We start from the raw sequence: 18569 nt of genomic DNA on the forward strand, positions 1-18569 counted from the left end.
ATGAAATAAAAATAAAGAATTAGTCCAAGCCCATGATGGGGAAATTCCACTTGCTTGTTTAGAGATGCAAGTCACGTGACCTGTTGTGGCTCATTTGACGGTTACGTAGGGAAAGCTCAGAAGTTTTCAACAGTTGACTGACTTTCGTCGGAAGCGGGGTTGGGCGTGAGCGGAGACTAGCAGGTCACTTAAAAATGCTTTTTCGTTCACCTGCGTCTTCATTTGCAAAAACTTTACACGCTTTTACAACCTTTCCAAGATACGGCGGGGAGTCGCCTGGCGATGACGTAAACGCGTAACACATTGACAGTGGAGACGCCTGATCATTAAAAACTGCCATTAAAATGAACACAAATCATCACTGTGCCTGCTTAGCAAACGCTGCACTTTAAAGGACTTCGGTTGTAGGGCCCAACGCCTAGCGGAACCAAGGCTTCGTAGACGCATCGATTCAGGTTGCCCTGCATCTATCGGGCGGCTACATCCAGCTTGCTTTTTTTTTTTTTCTTTTTTTTTTTTCTTTTTTTTTTTTTTTTTTTGGGACTGCGAGCGTAGTAAGCGCTGCCTCCACAGCCCCGGACACGGCGGCTAGCGCTAGCCGGGCCGCCCGCACTGACACACTACCGCGCCGTGGAGCCGTCAAACGCGGACGGGAGCGACCGCGCCAGGCTCGTAGCGCTGTGTGGCTAACCCCAGCGAGGTCCTGGGCCGGTGGGCGAAAAGGCGAGGGGCGACCCCGGTAAGTCACGGCAGCATCGCAGCCTCATCTGGCAGACTGATGACAGGAGGTCCAAACGGCCAGGCTGCAAGTTTGATCAACACGCGTGTCGCCGTTGTTTATTAAGCACGGCATGTAGAGGGCAAAATGTAGTGTAGTAGAATAAGTTAACGATGTGCAACGATTTAAAAAAAATAAAGCTCGCCGGTTTTGACATCTGTTTTCCGCATTGGTGATCGCCCAGATGTGATTATTTTATATATATATATTTATTTTTAGTTTTGTCGACACAGTTGTTTTTCATATTTATTTTTTGGTTAATAATCTTGAATTCAGTGGATCAAAAGGTAACTGCCGTGTATGACAAAAGTAGCTGGCTATCTGTAGCTTTACGAGCGAAACTCGGTTAAGTACGTGTTGCGTTGCGTGAAGATAAATTAAAACAAAGCGTTTCGGATTATACGTCGCGCATAAAATCACTCGTGTGTCTGTCTCTGTTTTGTTTTTGTTTTTTGTTTCTTTTGGCAGATGTCGTATTGGAACGGGGTAAACATTTAGCATGTAAATCCAATTTCTTGGTGCGGTTCAGATAGCATTTGCCCGCCCCCCCTCAAAGTCCCTTTGGTGCCACAAACACAATGTCAAGCAGAAGGAAGTCCACAACTCCCTGCATGGTGCTTCCCTCGGACGTAGTGGAGCAAGATCCAGACATGGAGACCCTGGCAGGGGAGGAAGAAACAGAAAGTACTGCAGAAGGCCCTACAGAAGGAGCAGTAGTTCCCATGGAAACTGAGGGAGGTGAGGGTTGGTATTCTTAATTCAAGCTTCTTTTAAGGTCAAACATTGGTCCATTTAACCTTTAGTGTTCAAATCAATACAGCTCAATGGTGTCACACATATACAGTGTAGTAGTATACTGTGAAAATTCTGCCGTTTTGTATCATTTATGGTATAGTAAACATGCCCATCTTTTTTTCTTACTTTTTAGAGTATGAGGACAGTTTAGGCCATTCTGCAGGAAAGCGCTCAAGTCAGAGCTCTGTGGAGCAGTCAGTCACCGATCTAACAACTGAAGGAAGTTTTGTTCCTGCTGAGATGGAGGACAGCGATGACCCTTCAGTCACCGGGATCTCTCTCAGCAAGACACCCATCATGAAAAAGAAGTGCAAGCCAGAACCTAAGAGAATAGCGGTGTCTCTCAAAGGGACGGAAGAGGCCGACATGCTAGTCGAAAGTGAGGGAGATCCGGAACCCATGGAGGCGTCTATTGTGAGTGCCATGGCCGCTGAAATGGTGAATCCCATTCTTGCCGAGTCGGCAAAGCCTGGCATGCTCGTCAGCATTCCCAATCCAGTGCCTGCCGAGCAGAAGAAGCCAGTTATGAACCCTGCCACAGTGCTTCCCGCTGGCCTGGCCCAGGTCCTGTCTGCCTTACAGGCGCAGCAGAGTGCACAGGCTCAGCTCCTGATTCCCGTGAGCAGCATTCCCACTTACAACGCAGCCATGGACACCAACGCCCTGCTTGTGAACACCTACAAGAAGTTTCCCTACCCATCAGTGTCTGAGATCATGGGTCTGGCAGCTCAGACCAAGTTCAGTGAGGAACAGATAAAAATCTGGTTCTCTGCACAGCGTTTGAAGCACGGTGTGAGCTGGACTCCAGAGGAAGTCGAGGAGGCTAGAAGGAAGCAGTTTAATGGCACGGTCCACACAGTTCCTCAGACCATTACTGTGATCCCAGCTCACCATCTCTCTGCCACCAACGGTCTGCAGTCTATTCTCCAGACCTGCCAAATCGTGGGCCAGCCGGGCCTGGTTCTGACACAGGTAGGGACTGCAAACAGCCTACCTGTCACAACCCCCATCACACTGACAGTTGCGGGGATGCCCAATCAAAGCCAGGCCCCCAAGATTGCGACCAATCAGACGAGTCCTGCTGTCAGCGAAACCAAGAGGGCCACCACGGTCCAGCCCCCATCATTGACTCCTCAGGAGAACTCCGCCCTCAGTGCCGACCACTTTGGCCTGCGGCCAAAGAAGTCAAAGGAGCAGCTGGCTGAGCTAAAAGCTAGCTACATGAAAAACCACTTTGCTAGTGATTCTGAGATTGCCAGGCTGATGAAGCTTACCAACCTCACCAAAGGCGAGATCAAGAAATGGTTCAGTGACACCCGCTACAACCAACGCAATTCCAAGAACAACCACTTCACTGTCCCGCCAGACGGTGCCAGGACCAGCAACAGCAACGCCACTATTGTCATCGATTCAAGCGATGAGACGCCGCAGTCTCCGACTCCATCTCCTGTCAAAGAGAAAGAGACGCGCACCAAGACCTGGAACCCGTTCCCTGACTTCACCCTGCAGAAGTTCAAGGAGAAGACCCCAGAGCAGCTAGTTATTCTGGAGGAGAGCTATCAGAAATGTGACACACCCACAGACGAAGAGCTGAGTCGCCTGAGGGCCGAAACGAAGCTCACCAGGCGGGAGATTGACGCCTGGTTCACGGAGAAGCGGAAGACCCCTGTTACTGAGCCGACCGATCACAAAGGCGAGGGGGATGGTGAGACGTCCCAGGGCAGAGGTGGGCAGACTTCTCCTGCAGTGAAGAAGCTACCCAAAGAGAAGGTGACTAAGAAAACCCCAGAGCAGCTCCATGTCCTGAAGAGTGCCTTCGTGCGCACCCAGTGGCCCTCCGCTGAAGAGTACGATCGGCTAGCCGAAGAGAGCCGGCTGCCCCGCTCCTACATCGTCAACTGGTTTGGGGACACACGCTACGCCTGGAAGAACGGCAACCTCAAGTGGTACTTCTACTATCAGAGTGGGAATGTGGAGGGCATGAATGGCAACAAGAGCAGGAAGCGGAGGGTCCGTAATCGCGGGTGGGGGCGGTCCCGCAGCAGGAGGCCCAAAAAACCAGCTGGCTCGGAGAAGTGCCCGCCGGTAAAGTTCAAGTCTGGAAAAGAGATTCTGAAGGAGTATTACCTGAAGCACAAGTTTTTGAACGAGCAGGATCTGGACGAGTTGGTGGCCAAGTCCAACATGAGCTATGAGCAAGTGCGGGAGTGGTTCGCCGAGGTCTGCAGGAAGGTGGACTTGGGCACGGACCCGTTTGAGGACAGCGCCACAAGCAATGAGCCCGAGGGGGAGGAGTCACAGGGCGAGAACGAGACGGCAGCCGAGGAGCAAGGACCCTCGGCCGCCGGTGAAGAGGATGGCGACGACGATGAGGAGGAAGACGACGATAGTGAGGACAGTGATTCCTGGGAGCCCCCGCAGAGTGTTAGAAAAACCTTGTCTGGATCTGAGGATCAGTGAGGTGGTTTGTTTTGTTTTTTCCTCCCTTGTTTCATGTCAGCGACTAGGTTTTTATCTGGAAGGGTTGGTGAAGGAGAGCAGTGGTATTGAGGATCCGATGATGTGCTGACTGATCCTGCTTGCATCACTTTCACATTTCTCATCTTCTCGTCCAGGCTTACTGAGTGGAGTCTTTGTGTTCTGAGCTCTGGGGACATTGATGGAAGAAACTGGTCCTGTTCAATTTAAGACTTTTTTTTTCACCGATTTAAGAAATCTTTGTGCTCTGTTCATCTGTGAACAGTATTACACATGCACACAAAATGAAGAATCCTGAAGCAGAAATAGAGGCCTGGCTTGTCTGTTGACTTTTATATTTGTGCAATCTGAATTTAATTTAAACCAGGAAGAAGACATTTTAAACCTTTTTAGGATTTAATGTATCATGGAGGTGGGCAGAATTGTTTTAAAGGGTCCTCCCTTGGCCACAGGGAGGATTCATGGTGCCAAAGTTAATTTTACTGAATGTTATAGTTCCCTGTTTAATGAATGGAGCAGGTAATTTTAAAAAAATTCCAGTGTGTGTATGTGTCCTCTAGAGAGAGACCTATACATGCGCGCACACACAATTGGGCACTTTGTTTTGCATAGTGTTGGGGGGGGGGGGGGGAACTTGCCTATCAAGCCATTTAATGGCATCAAAGAGAAACATTTCAGATCTCAAGCAATCTTTTTTTTTTCTTTTTTTTCTTCTCCTTAATGTTCTTTAGTGTATGATAGAAGTGGGCAAATCTTATTCATTGCCATCTATTAACTGTAATCATAAAATGAACACAGCACAAGCAGTACAGAACTGTGGCTTTCGTTGCCAACAGCCACGCTGACACAAGTGGCGCTACAGGGGTCAAGCTTTCTAGAATTCTGGGTTTTCCCTTTGTAGGGTGACACACCGGTGGATGGCGGCACAAGACTGTTAGCAGACTGTTACCAGTGCCTGAACAAAGGAGGGAGTGGGACTGGGTTTTTCAGGTCGTATCGTTTCGACTGGACTCTTTTAAAACGTCTTTTTAATTTGTGATCTGGGTAGGGTGGGGGGTTGTCCTGTTTGTTGATTCTTATGAAATAGAAAAGTGCTTTTTCTTTGCGTGTTTTTTAATCGACCTTCTCTAAAGCTAAGCAGGAAAGAGGTCTTTGCTTTACACTTTAAATAACCACCTGAAAGTGGGCTACATGACTATAAGAAATGCGTTATTCCAGTGACTTGTTTTAATAGCAAGATTCTGCCACCCACTGGGAAAAAGAACAGTAAATTATAATTTATTTACCATGTTGCATGGTATAATTAAAATGATGCATGAACATTAGCACTGTTCCTGATTAAATCTTTTTTCTGTTCCCCCTCTAACTTTGCATTTCCCTGTCAATACTGCATGCTTCAGAGATGAGGGGGGAAAAGAAGATTGCTCATTTTGTACATACATTTTGTTGTTGTATTTTCTAAGTAGTTTTAAGCATTTTTATAAGTTTGTATTTATGAAGATGACGTATCCCACCTTGACCGAAGTGGATTGCTTGTAAGGTGACCCTTTTCTTCTGCTCTACACTGATACTAGTTTGATTTTTACTCTGGAGTCTTGTTCTGAACTGCAGTTGCATTCTTAACTCATTGGTGAGGATAATTTGGCTAGCTTGATATACTTTCGAGTCATATTTGTGATTCTGCACCTTTACTGTGTATTGTTGACAAGAAGTAAGAAGAACATGATTATAAATACCATCTAATAACATTCAAATCCTGAGACACATTCTTACCAACATTTAGACAAAATCAAGATTTTTCTACATTTGAAAATGATGCATATGCTACACTTTTTGCTTGAATGTGTTTTATAAAGTGCAACTGTCTCTTGCCTCTTACATCTGTCACTAGTAGTGCTAACTGCAGTCCATTTCTAAGTTATGAAATAAAATGATTGTAAGGCTCGGTATCACTCTTCTGCGAATATTATCGGGAAATGACCATGGACGTGAAATTATACTGAGCCTTAAAATTAAATCTGTTCACATCATGATGGCAAAAGCTTTGTGCCCCAGAGCCATAGGCCTTGTGCAATGCTTTTTAATTTAAAATGGAAATTCTTTTAATAGGCTGTGGCTTGATTTAGACAGAAAATATATTTTCTACTTGTTTGAGGACACCAATAAATTTAGATTAAAACTAGTGAATGTCTCTCCTTTTAATGAGTACATATTTTTCCCTTGTTGTTAGTTTTACCACTATTCACTGTTGATATCACATTGTTGATATAACTATTCACTCATCTGAAGGCATCTTTCAAGTATTTTGACCTTTTTGAGTGAATTACCAGTAAGTCAAGACAATTCTGATTTCTTTGTCACTTTGAGTAAGCCATTGCCCACATGTAAAATGTAATATTGCTTGATCTCTTCACTGTTCAGTGCATGTTTACAACATAAACTGTGGTATTTTCTCTACAATAATACCCTCATTTGCAGCGACAGTCGACTTTTATTATGGCGAGTGGCCTATTTGTCGCCCATTTAGCTGAAGCGCGGGGCAAGGATCCAATGAGGAACTATGGATTTATCATATGACACTCATGTGTTTCGTAAACAGGAATAGATATGCAAGGGTAAGGTGAATCGCTAGCGAGATATACAAGTTAATTTATCTAAGATTTCACCTCCACAGGCTAAAGTAACTCTAAATTAAACGTTATCTACTAGATGTAATGATGTTTTTTCTCGCTGATTTTCAATTGTATTTTGCCTTTTGATGAAAATCAGAATCAGTTGTCCTTAGCAAGCAAGCTAAGATAGCGTTAGCTTGCTAGCTGCCTTTTTAAAGCCCATTTTAATCGTCATTAGAGTTAACTGTCCAGGGTGCGTGTCATGATCGTTCACCAGTACAGCGAGCCTTTCTACACGTATTTCAAAGCCTAAATATAAGAGCAGCGTAAGAAATCAACCGTAAACCAGTCTGAATTAATGCGACTCGCATTGCGTAGGTTTCCGTCACTCACTCTGCGCTTGCGCAGTTGCTCTTCGGTTTATAGCGCATCTTGTTTTGACAAAATAATATTTGAGAGCAAAGCATTGTCTGATAAACGTGCGTGCCTTGCAGGAGGCGAGTGTCGGTTTGGGATGACGGTTTTCTGATGAGGTGTACCGGCTGATCTGAGCGGAGGCCACCATGGTGGACTTTCTGGCCGAGAACAACTTGTGCGGACAGGCGATTCTGAGGGTTGTGTCTCGTGGGAATGCCATTATCGCGGAGCTGCTGCGTCTCTCCGAGTTCATCCCTGCGGTCTTTAGGCTCAGAGACAAGAGTGACCAACAGAAGTATGGAGACATCATCTGTGACTTCAGTTATTTCAAGGTAGTCTCCTCAATTTCACCAGGACTCCGTGATAGGTTTGGGTGGTTATGGCAGTGGACTGTTGTTTAGATACAGTAGTGTGAACTCAAGTAGTTTGAACAACACAAGTATTTTCAAGGAATTTAGTTTTCTTTTACAAAGGGACTTTGAACTATAAAGTTCAATATGACTATAGGTTCTAAATGAAAAACCAAAAAGGTATTGGCAAGATGAAATCTAAATTAAACCTCCATGTTGGCCCATTGCACAGTATGTAAATATTAATATGGCATAAATATGCATGAATTCCACGATATAAAATACAGCTCATATACTAAAACACTTAAAAGTGTTTTTAAATTATATGATCCAAATGGTAACGCATTCAAAAGTATTATTATGATTATTATTATTATTGTTGTGCTCAGACTATGAGTAATTGTCTGACTTTTTAATAATGTGTCTTGGTGTTTATGTGCTGTCTTCCAGGGTCAAGAATACTATGAGAGTAAGCTTGAGGCAAAGCCAGAACTTCAGGACCTGGATGAGGAATTCCGGGAAAACAATATTGAGATACTGTCCCGCTTTTATCTGGCTTTCGAAAGTGTCCACAAGTATATTGTTGACTTGATAAGGTACACTGTAATTCACTGTGAACTAAACTAGTTTCAGAACTAACTGACTTATCACTGTCTACAAATTTCAGGTGCTTAAATATGCATACATTATTCCCAAAGAGTTAAAAACTTTATGATGCATTGAAAGGTACCTGGATGATCTCAATGAAGGCGTCTACATTCAGCAGACCCTGGAAACAGTCCTACTGAATGAAGATGGAAAACAACTTTTGGTAAAATAAAGTGTGCCCCCTCCCTGAAAACTATAAATGATTTCAGTCATCTTGGTGTTACATTGTGTTGCATTTGCCCTGGACCAGTGTGAAGCGCTGTACCTCTACGGAGTTATGCTGCTCGTAATTGATCAGAAAATAGAAGGAGAGGCCCGAGAGAGAATGCTGGTGTCTTACTACAGATACAGGTGAGGGCGCACACCGCTCCTGCTTGCTTTTGTCTTCAGTGGAAATTTCCTTTAATTAGACATCAATCAGGTGTTAATTGGGTGCTAACTTGTGTTCGGTTGCCTTTGCAATCTGACTGGCCAGGCTGGCTGGGGAGTAAGTGTCACTGGCTGCATCTTAAAACTTAGTTCCTACACTCTAATGACCTGTAAGATCTTTAAAAAAAAACAAAACAACTATATCACCTTCTGTTCCACAGTGCTGCCCGCTCTTCAGGAGACTCCAACCTGGATGACATCTGTAAACTCCTGCGTAGCACAGGCTACTCCAACCAACCCGGGGCGAGACGTCCGCCCAACTACCCTGAGAGCTACTTCCAGAGAGTGCCCATCAACCCCACGTTCCTCAGCATGGTCATAGGCCGGCTGCGCTCAGATGACATCTATAACCAGGCACGTCTGCTACGATCTCATTAACATGCAAGTGCAGATCACACGCTCAGCCAATCAGCTGAGGTATGAGGAGTGACTGCAGAAGTGTAGAGAGGGAGAGGGACTTGGGATGCAGTTCTGGGCAGCTTAAAAGCCTGGAGCCCCCTTGCTGGAGATCTGATTGTGGAGAACATGGAGGTGGTAGCGAACAGTACCTCGTCTCCGAGAGCATTAGCTCATCACCAAGAGCATTAATCTTTACAGGGAGAGGTAGCTCATCAGAGAACTGTAATGAATGACTGGAAATGTATTAGTTATGAACATGGAGCAGGTCTAGTCTTCCTCCCAAAGTTATTACATAGTTGTATATTGTTAATACAGTAATAATAATGGGACTATAACTAATAAAATTCAAACATAGATTACATTTTTAAGTATGGATGGCCAATTTTATATTTGTTAATTTCTTTCTTTTAAAGCTTTTTAAAATGGCTTTTGCATTTAGCTTTCTTCAGAGTTTTGCTTTTTTACACAGTAGTGAGCCTTGCTCTTGCGTTTTCCTGCCCGCAGGTGTCCGCGTATCCGCTGCCCGAGCACCGCAGCACAGCCTTGACCACCCAGGCAGCCATGCTGTACGTCTGCCTCTTCTTCACGCCCTCCATCCTGCAGAGCCAGCAGGCCAAGATGAGGGAGATCGTCGACAAATACTTCCCCGATAACTGGGTAAGGGCCAGGCAGCCATGGGTGTAGCGTTTGGAGTGAAGAACGCCCATCCTTGGTCCTCTCTTTGATCTGGACGCATGCATTCCTCTCTCTTCAGGTGATCAGCATATATATGGGGATTACTGTGAACTTGGTGGAAGCCTGGGAGCCTTACAAAGCAGCTAAGACTGCCCTGAACTACACTCTGGATTCAGCCAACATTAGAGAGCAGGTGTGTGTATATATCCCTAGTGGTCATATGTTGTAATTACACTCACACCTAATCACTCTGACACATTACAGGTTTTGTCTGGTCTTAAAGGTATACTTAGGACACTACTCAGCAAAGCCTCAAAGTGCTTACTGTCTTTCATGGCATTGAAATGTCCCAGAACTTCACACCGCTGTAATATTTGCATGCTGGTACCTCAGCAAACTGAAAGCCTACCAAAGACATCACGGTGCTCACAGACACCGGTTAACCGGGACACACCGCCGCATTTAAGCGCACGCTCGCTGTCCAGTTTGGGCCCCACTAAAGTCTGCTTCTCCCCGCCAGGCGTGTCGCTACGCGGCCAGCGTGGAGAGCCTCCGTCCGCGGGTGCAGCAGCTGCTAAAGGAGGGTGTCCTGCGGGAGGAGATGGTCCTAGACAACATCCCCAAGCTGCTCAACTGCCTACGTGACTGCAACGTCACCATCCGCTGGCTGATGCTGCACACTGCGGACTCAGGTTAATGGACATGGCCGTGTGGATGGGGGTGGGACCGCCAGGCTTTGGAGTTGAGGAGGAATCATTTGGTTATGTTTGTCAGGAGGTGCAGGCGAATGTGCTAAATGACCTAAATGCTCCAGAAGATGTGGGGCTGTGTAAATAGATGATGCCGTAATGGCTTGCTTTGATGTGATATTGCTTCCAATTGCTGCATCATAGACTCAAAGGATCAGTATTGATTGGAACATCACCTGTATCAGCAACCCCTTCCTTTTAAATCTTGGTGAACGGGAATGCTGTTCTGTGCTGACTTATCACTTTGTGCCGTAAAGTGTATGACTCAAACAACAAGAGACTGCGTCAGATGAAGGATCAAGCCATCGCTGACTCCAAGTACAACCCTAAGATCCTGTTCCAGCTTCTCCTAGACACAGCTCAGTTTGAGTTCATACTCAAAGAAGTGAGCTCCTCTCTGTCACCAAATACACATTTATATACACATATTATGCATATGCATGAACTATATTACTATTATTATTACATTTATTTTATTTTACCTTTTTTTTAATTATTCATTTTTTAAATAATCCAGATGTTCAAGCAGATGTTGACCGAGAAACAGCTGAAATGGGAGAGCTACAGGAACGAAGGCTCAGAGAGAATGATGGAGCTGGCAGAGGTGTTCTCTGGAGTCAAACCCCTCACCAGGGTGGAGAAGAACGGTTAGAGCTTGCTCGAAATCACACACTAATGGCTGGGTCTCTGGAGGCACTGGAAAAGATCGTTCCCTGTGATGTGCTGTGTCTGTGCCTTTGCAGAGAACCTCCAGGCGTGGTTCAGGGAGATCTCCAAGCAGATCGAATCCTTGAACTATGAAGACTCCACTGCAGCAGGGAGGAAGACTGTGCAGCTTATCCAAGCGTTAGTAGAGGCAAGACTTGCTTTTTTGTTCACTTACAGGTGCTTTTGTCTTCTCAGTGCATGGACAGATTACCATGGAAGCATAAATGCAAAAGGTTTTACATTTAAAGTTCTTTCAGTTTAATGAATTTCATTTGAATATCACTTGGCTACTAAGTGTAGTAGCTCTCCATCGCGAAACGTTTTTGGTACATTATTCAGTGTCTTAGAAAAAGGGCTAAAAAAAGGAATTTTGTTTTCTTAAAGTTTCTTTTATTATCAGCAGTAATGTAGCAGTAGTCTCTTAAATCATTCCTAGTTCTTTCTTCATTGGATAGTTGGTCCCAGCAACTTTTCCGGAACATCAGTAAAGTGGGGGCAAAGGTGGGAGTCTTGGAGTAATTCTCTGACCAAACCCTGCTGTCCTATCAGGTGCAAGAATTCCACCAGCTGGAGTCCAACCTGCAAGTGTGCCAGTTCCTGGCCGACACGCGCAAATTCCTGCACCAGATGATCCGCACGATCAACATCAAAGAGGAGGTGCTGATCACCATGCAGATCGTGGGGGATTTGTCTTATGCCTGGCAACTTATAGACAGGTAACACCTGCTCTTGGGAAGATTTATGATACAGACTACAGGAGGTACCAGAGGTGCAAAAGGAACAGTGTAGAATTTATTAAGCTTGCATGTTTGAGGCTGGTATTTACAACTGTGCTCAGTTCTGTAGCTTTCTAGTCTTTCAGTTGCATGGAACACTGCATTGCTAACTTCACATTAGGTTCCCACTCGCTGAGAGTAAAGAAATGAGGCTATTGCCTCAAGAAGTAGTTTCTGTGAAAGGAGTATTATTAGCGCAAGAATGTCCATAGCTGCTAGCATTCATACATGAATGCAGTGCTAGCTCAGTGTTTAAGGCGGTGGTGGCTTGAACCAGCAGCCTTCCGATTACAAGTCACTGCCGAGTTGCCCCTGTTGGGCCCCTAGGCAAGGCCCTAAACCCTCAATTGCTCAAATTGTACTCGGTCATAATTGAACGTCGCTTTGGAGAAAAGCGTCCGCTAAATGCCGCAAATGTAAATACATGTGTACTTGTATAGATAAAGTCATTTGCACATGCTCAGGCTTGATTCATCCATTACATCCCCCCAAACAGGACTCAGTGTTGCTGCATTTCACTGTATCATGCAGTAAAATGTGTCCCGGAACGCCTCCGCGTAAACTGGTCTGAACGTTGTTGCGAAAATCTTCACGCTTTTCTCTGCATGTCCCTCAGTTTCACATCCATCATGCAGGAGAGTATCCGAGTGAACCCCTCCATGGTCACCAAGCTTCGAGCCACGTTTCTGAAGGTACGTCACCCATGCCCATCGGAAGCTAGCGAAATATAAATGCCGTGCGTTAATTTGCCTGGCCTAAATTATCTACGTTAAGTAAGTTTAGATGTAGGAGAACTCTGATGGCAGGAATGTTATGTCCATTGGACAGCTGGCCTCGGCGCTGGACCTTCCCCTGATGAGGATCAACCAGGCCAACAGCCCAGACCTGCTCAGCGTGTCCCAGTTCTACTCTGGGGAGCTGGTGGCCTATGTCAGGAAGGTACTACCAGGGCCCTCATGATGTCAGCACTTGGTGGGCGGAGCTTAGGTGACCTGGGTAATTGGGAGCTGTCTGTATTAATTTGTTATTAACAGTGTTTGTAGGTCGGGTCAAACTCATTTTTTTAAGATCAGATCAGCGCTGTTACTGAGCATCTAAACATGTCCCGCGCCCCCACGACCCCGCCGCCCGACAGGTGCTGCAGATCATTCCGGAGAGCATGTTCACGTCCCTGGCCAGAATTGTCAAGCTGCAGATCCATGACATCATGGAGGTGCCAACACGCCTGGACAAGGACAAGCTGAAGGACTACGCCCAGCTCGGGGCGCGTTATGAGGTGAGCGTGCTCGTTCTCCGGCACCTCCTGCTGCCTAGTGGGAGTGGTGTAGCATGCTATGTGCGTTTATATTGTAAAATTTGTGGATTGGGTTTCTGAGATGGTTGTGATCAACTGCCCCAAATGGTCTTGTGACCAGTGAGGTCACAGAGGCAGCAAGGCCCATTCAGTGTTTTTACCCTCTTATCCGGAGCATCTTAAAAAAGAGCTTCGTCCTCCACTCATAGAATGTTTCCTAGCCAGCACAGTAGGGTAGAGTCTAAGATACCATTGAACTTGAATGCTGTTTAAATTCAGGGATCAATGCTGATGCCTAGAAGTTCAAAACACATAAGCTCTATGACAGACAACAATAAGTTCAACAAATAATACCCTACAACAAGTGCTGAGGTGTTACTCGACATATGTGCAGGATCAGTGGTCATTTAAATATTCCACAAATAGATGGGTCTTCAGTCTGTGTTTGAAGACTGCAAGGGACTCTGCTGTCCATACAGCCAATGGAAGTTCATTCCACCATCTGGGAGCCAGGACAGAGAATGGTCTTGGTGTTGGTCTTTCATGAGACTTGAAGCATGGTGTTTCAAGCCAAGCTGTATTTGAGATTTGTACTCGAGGTACTCAAGGTACAGATCGGGCTTTGACCACTGACATCATATATGGAGGGGCTGGTCCATTTTTGGCTTTGTAGGCAAGCATCAAGGTTTTAAATCTGATGCGTGCAGCTACTGGAAATTTATGAAGGGAGCGCAGCAGCGGAGTGACGTGAAAACTTCAGAAGATTGAAGACCAGTCGTGCTGCTGCATTCTGGACAAGTTGTAGAGATCTGATGACTCTTAGAGGAAGACCAGCAAGTAGCGAGTTGCAGTAGTCTAGTTTTGAGGTCACAAGAGACTGCACAAGCACCTGGGCAGCTTCCTGTGAAAGAAGGGGCTGAACCCTTCATATGTTACAAATGAGAAATCAAGACCGGGTATACGTTCTAAATTTAAAAAAATTCTAACTGTGATGTAATCTTTCTTTTTATGCTGTTTGCGTTTATTGCATATCTATTTTTGTGCAGGTTGCCAAACTCACGCATGCCATTTCAATCTTCACGGAGGGAATTCTGATGATGAAAACGACACTTGTTGGCATCATCAAGGTTTGTGAAACTCCACGAAGCTGCTGGCGCGCGCGCGTGCGTGCGTGTGCGCGTCGTGGCCAACTCTTGGTAAAGCTCACGCTTTGCTGCCGCTGTGACCTCAGGTGGACCCCAAGCAGCTGCTGGAGGACGGTATAAGGAAGGAGCTGGTTAAACGAGTGGCCTTCTCCCTGCACAAAGGCCTCATCTTCAACCCCAAGGCCAAAGTGAGGAAACCCCCACAGACTCCTGTGCTCTTCTCTTTCTTGCTTGATCTGTTCCTCTCTCTCTCTTTTCTCTCTCTTTTGGATTTTCCCCTGATTTTTCTCCCTTTTTTAGTCGTAACTAAATCCCCACCCATCAGGTATACTCCCCTATCACACTGGCAGCTACCAATCGGGGAGGATGAGGTCTGTCATATGCTGCCTCTAAGACATCTGCAGCCAATCACCACATTTTAGATGCGATAGATGTTGATGGGTGCTGTTTTTCCTGTGCATCCAAGCATGCTAAATGTCATTATTTCATTTGTACAGTGGAAGGTAGGAGGTTTTCTACACAGTGTTGGTACGTAGGGACCCTGTACTGCCGTAGTCACCTGCTAAGTTTTAGCTTGTGTGTTTTGTGTTTCCCAATTCCAGCCCAGCGAGCTGATGCCCAAGCTGGAGGACATGGCGGCCACCATGGATGGCTTCTACCGCTCGTTTGAATACATTCAGGACTACGTCAGCATCTACGGCCTGAAGATCTGGCAGGAGGAGGTGTCGCGCATCATCAACTACAACGTGGAGCAGGAGTGCAACAGTTTCCTCCGGACAAAGGTTTCACCCTCTTCAGTACTTCAGCTTCCTCTCTCCTCTGTCTCTACTCTGTCTCTTTGTTTCTCCTCTGTCTCTACTCTGTCTCTTTGTTTCTCCTCTGTCTCAGTCTCTCTGTCTGTCCCTCTCCTCAGTGGTAAAAGTTAACATTAGGGGAAATAACAGAAAAAAGACCAATCATAAGAAAATCACATTTCAACAATTAAAATAATTCTAATATTATAATCTTCTGTCCCAAAGATTCTTTATCTTAATACTGAACCCATTAGTTATTCAGTTCAATAATAATGCTCTTTTAAAACATTTCACCTCAAACATTGGACATTTAGACTCGCATCTAGGATTCCACGATTTTTAACCGAGTATGTGCTTATTAAAGATGGATATTTCTCCTTTCCTGTCACATATACGCCAAAGATTCTGTAATACACAGGATTTCATATTTTATTTTAAGTTTGAACCTGTTCCTTTCCCTGCTTGGTTTCGTTAAGAGCCCATTTAGCGAGGCTTTTGTTGCAGGTTTTGCATGTGCTGAAGTAACACGCAGAATTTTGTCCTTAGATCCAAGACTGGCAGAGCATGTACCAGTCAACACACATCCCCATTCCCAAGTTCCCTCCCGTTGACGAGTCCGCCACATTCATCGGTCGTCTCTGCAGGGAGATCCTGAGGATCACCGACCCGAAGTGAGCGCGCGTAAACGCACCCAGAGCCCCTCTGAGTCGCTCCTGCTGTATTTACCACCTCCACATCCTGGTGGTGGAGGGGAGCCTCTGTCTGCTGTGTTGCTTGTTGTCCTTTTACTTGCAGTACAGAGAGAATGCTCCAAGGTGGAAGACTTCCGCTGTGTTTTTGTAACGCCTGCCGGCAATAAAGACGCACCAGTGCACGTCGAGAAAGTAGCTGTTTCATATTTCTTATTTTCTCCCTCCCCCTCCAGAGTCACGTGTTACATCAACCAGATGAACACCTGGTACGACATGCGTACGCACCAGGAGGTGACCAACCACCGGCTGTTCTCGGAGATCCAGAACACGCTGGGCACCTTCGGCCTGAACGGCCTTGACCGCCTCCTGTGCTTCATGATCGTGAAGGAGCTGCAGGTGGGTTCCATGGAAACGGTGTCCAGTTTCCAGAAATGTTACCACGGCGACCGTTTGAGGGTTGAAACGAGCAATAGCCCTGTCTGTTCTGGAGGATACAGGCTCAGTGGGAACGCTGGAGTCACAGCTTTAATTTAACCCCCCTCCCCTCCACCAGATGTTCCTCACAGTGCTTCAGAAGAGCATCCTCAAGGACAAAGTGATGGTTGATGTTTTCAAAACCTTCCTGAATGCCGTGAACCCAGTGAAAGGCATTGTGGGTAAGTTTGACATCCATTGCATTTCCAGTGCAGTCATCTCATTTGCGGTTTCTCTCTATAGGCTCGGCTCACGGTTCATTTAAACTTGGTTTCGTTTTGTTTTTTTTGCCATTACCGTTCAGCCTCTGCAAGCAAAGTTTATGCCAATGCTGTAGCCAAGACGCAGAAGATCTGGCCGACCTATCTGGAATCCATCACGAAGGTAATGGTGGTCTTCTCCTTCAACCAGTGCACCTCTGTGCGTTTTGGTTATTCTCCATGGTAACCACAGTCGTAGACGTAATTGGATAATTTGCGTGACAGGTGGGTCAGATGCAGATCCTGAGGTTGCAGATTGCCAATGAGCTGAGCTACTCCTGCAAGTTTGACTCCAAACATCTCGCAGCTGCCCTGGAGAATCTCAACAAGTTAGTTGTTAATTTATTAAGTTAATTTATAAGGTGTACAGCCAAGTATTTATAAGGTGTACACCCCAAATGTAAGAGCTCCATTTTGGTGCTACACCTACTTACTTATTTCGTTTTCTTCTCACGTGGTGCTTCTTTTCTGCAGATCTTTGCTTGCTGACATTGAGGCGCACTACCAGGACCCAAGCCTGCCTTACCCCAAGGAGGACAACACCCTCTTGTTCGAGATTGGTGCCTACCTGGAAGCTGCGGGGATCCACGACCCGCTGAACAAAGTCTGTAGCATGTGTAACTAAACACCCAAAAGAGGGCTCTGAATCTGTTAAACCAGTCCAAGTGGCAGGACGGTTGAAGTTGCTCATGTAGTATAATTGAGCGCTACAAGTTCTTCCCATTCAAACTAACGAGTCGACACCTAGTGGACATGTAGCCACTTTGAGTAATGCAGTCTGAGGCCATGTAATCACCCATTTGTTTTTTGACCGCTTCTAATGGGCTTTGATCGCTCTGGTTTCAGATCTACATCACCACCAAGCGCCTGCCTTACTTCCCCATCGTCAACTTCATCTTTCTCATTGCCCAGCTGCCCAAGCTGCAGTACACCAAAAGCCAAGGTTCGACCGAGCGGCTCCTCGTGCTAGCTCTAGTGGCCACAGAAAGACCATAGATCAGTCTTAGGCGAGTCTTAGACCAGTCTTGTGCAAATCTTTAACAGTTCTTAAACATGTCTTAGGTGAGTCTTAGATGAGACTGAGATATGACTTGGGTGAACCTTAAACGAGTCTTAGCCAAGTCCCTGAACCCAACTGGCACGTGACCCGTGTGTATGCAGGTATGACGTGCCGCCGGGCGACGGACCCTGTGGACTGGGTCCCACTGGTCCTGGGTTTGCTCACCCTGCTGAAGCAGTTCCACTCCCGGTACGCAGAGCAGTTCCTCGCACTCATTGGCCAGTTTATCCGCTCCGTGATGGAGCAGTGCACCAGGTAGGAACAGCAGCCCTGCTTTCACCAAACTCTTTGCCGTTTCTCCAAAACTGGTTCCAGATGGAATTGTCAGTCATATATAAAAAACTAGAACTTTTTATGATGTTTTCTTTAAGTTACTGTACAGGTTATGTGACCCGATGTGGCTTTGATGGTTAGATTGCTTGTTTCCTGCACAGCCAAAAGATTCCAGACATGCCACCAGATGTGGTTGGAGCACTGATGTTTTTGGAGGACTATGTGCGCTATTCAAAACTTCCCAGAAAGGTAAGATTTACTTAAAACCGTTGTTTTTCACATGGATGGGATTGTGAAATGGGAAAACAGATTGCTTAGGCACACAAGGTCTGCTGTATGTGCAGGTCTTGATGAAAGAGTCATTATTTAGTACTCACTGAACATGTCTGAACTCGTCAACATAACCAGCTTGCAGTAGGTAATTTGATAGCCACTAACTAAAGGATTCACACTCTGTCCTTTATAGGTGGTTGAAGCTCATGTCCCAAGTTTCATTTTCGATGAGTTCCGAACCGTGCTGTAACGTTTCCCCTTTTGCTCAGTAACAAATCCTTTTGCAATTCTGCCATTTCTGCAATTCTATCATTTATGGTAGTTTTGCTTTTTTCCTTTGTCTTTCATTTTTTCCTAATAATGAATCAATTCATTCTAAAAGTATTCTGTAACATTTTCATTAGTCTTTCCTTGATTTCTTTTACACAGTAAGTACACAAAGTGTATAGATGTTTATGTAATAAAATTGTATAAACGTATGGTATCAGCA

At 45.6% G+C, this 18569-nt stretch overlaps 2 protein-coding genes across 3 annotated transcripts; both read left to right on the forward strand.

The window, feature by feature from the left end:
* The first annotated feature begins 558 nt into the window (after positions 1–558).
* On the forward strand, positions 559–6233 carry zhx1 (zinc fingers and homeoboxes 1). The gene is made up of 3 exons (XM_081715177.1): positions 559–739; positions 1247–1516; positions 1707–6233. Exons 2-3 carry the CDS (start codon positions 1357–1359, stop codon positions 4031–4033), a joined length of 2487 nt encoding a protein of 828 aa, XP_081571303.1. The 5' UTR covers positions 559–739; positions 1247–1356; the 3' UTR covers positions 4034–6233.
* A 336-nt stretch (positions 6234–6569) lies between these two features.
* washc5 (WASH complex subunit 5) lies at positions 6570–18558 on the forward strand. Of its 2 annotated transcripts, none has more exons than XM_027009517.3 (29): positions 6570–6666; positions 7158–7412; positions 7881–8026; positions 8157–8241; positions 8329–8429; positions 8669–8861; positions 9411–9563; positions 9661–9774; positions 10102–10273; positions 10588–10715; positions 10848–10977; positions 11074–11186; positions 11588–11754; positions 12431–12506; positions 12643–12753; positions 12950–13090; positions 14155–14235; positions 14340–14441; positions 14856–15035; positions 15594–15718; positions 15973–16135; positions 16293–16395; positions 16518–16597; positions 16699–16802; positions 16948–17077; positions 17320–17416; positions 17635–17788; positions 17968–18055; positions 18273–18558. In XM_027009517.3, exons 2-29 carry the CDS (start codon positions 7227–7229, stop codon positions 18327–18329), a joined length of 3480 nt encoding a protein of 1159 aa, XP_026865318.1. In that variant the 5' UTR covers positions 6570–6666; positions 7158–7226; the 3' UTR covers positions 18330–18558. The 2 variants fall into 2 exon arrangements, with proteins under 2 accessions (XP_026865318.1, XP_026865319.1); XM_027009518.2 differs by lacking the exon at positions 6570–6666 and adding an exon at positions 6673–7037.
* The last annotated feature ends 11 nt before the right edge of the window (positions 18559–18569 follow it).

Source organism: Electrophorus electricus, chromosome 1 (assembly GCF_041902795.1).
Source record: "Electrophorus electricus isolate QZ-2024a chromosome 1, ASM4190279v1, whole genome shotgun sequence".
Classification (NCBI taxonomy): Eukaryota; Metazoa; Chordata; class Actinopteri; order Gymnotiformes; family Gymnotidae; genus Electrophorus; species Electrophorus electricus.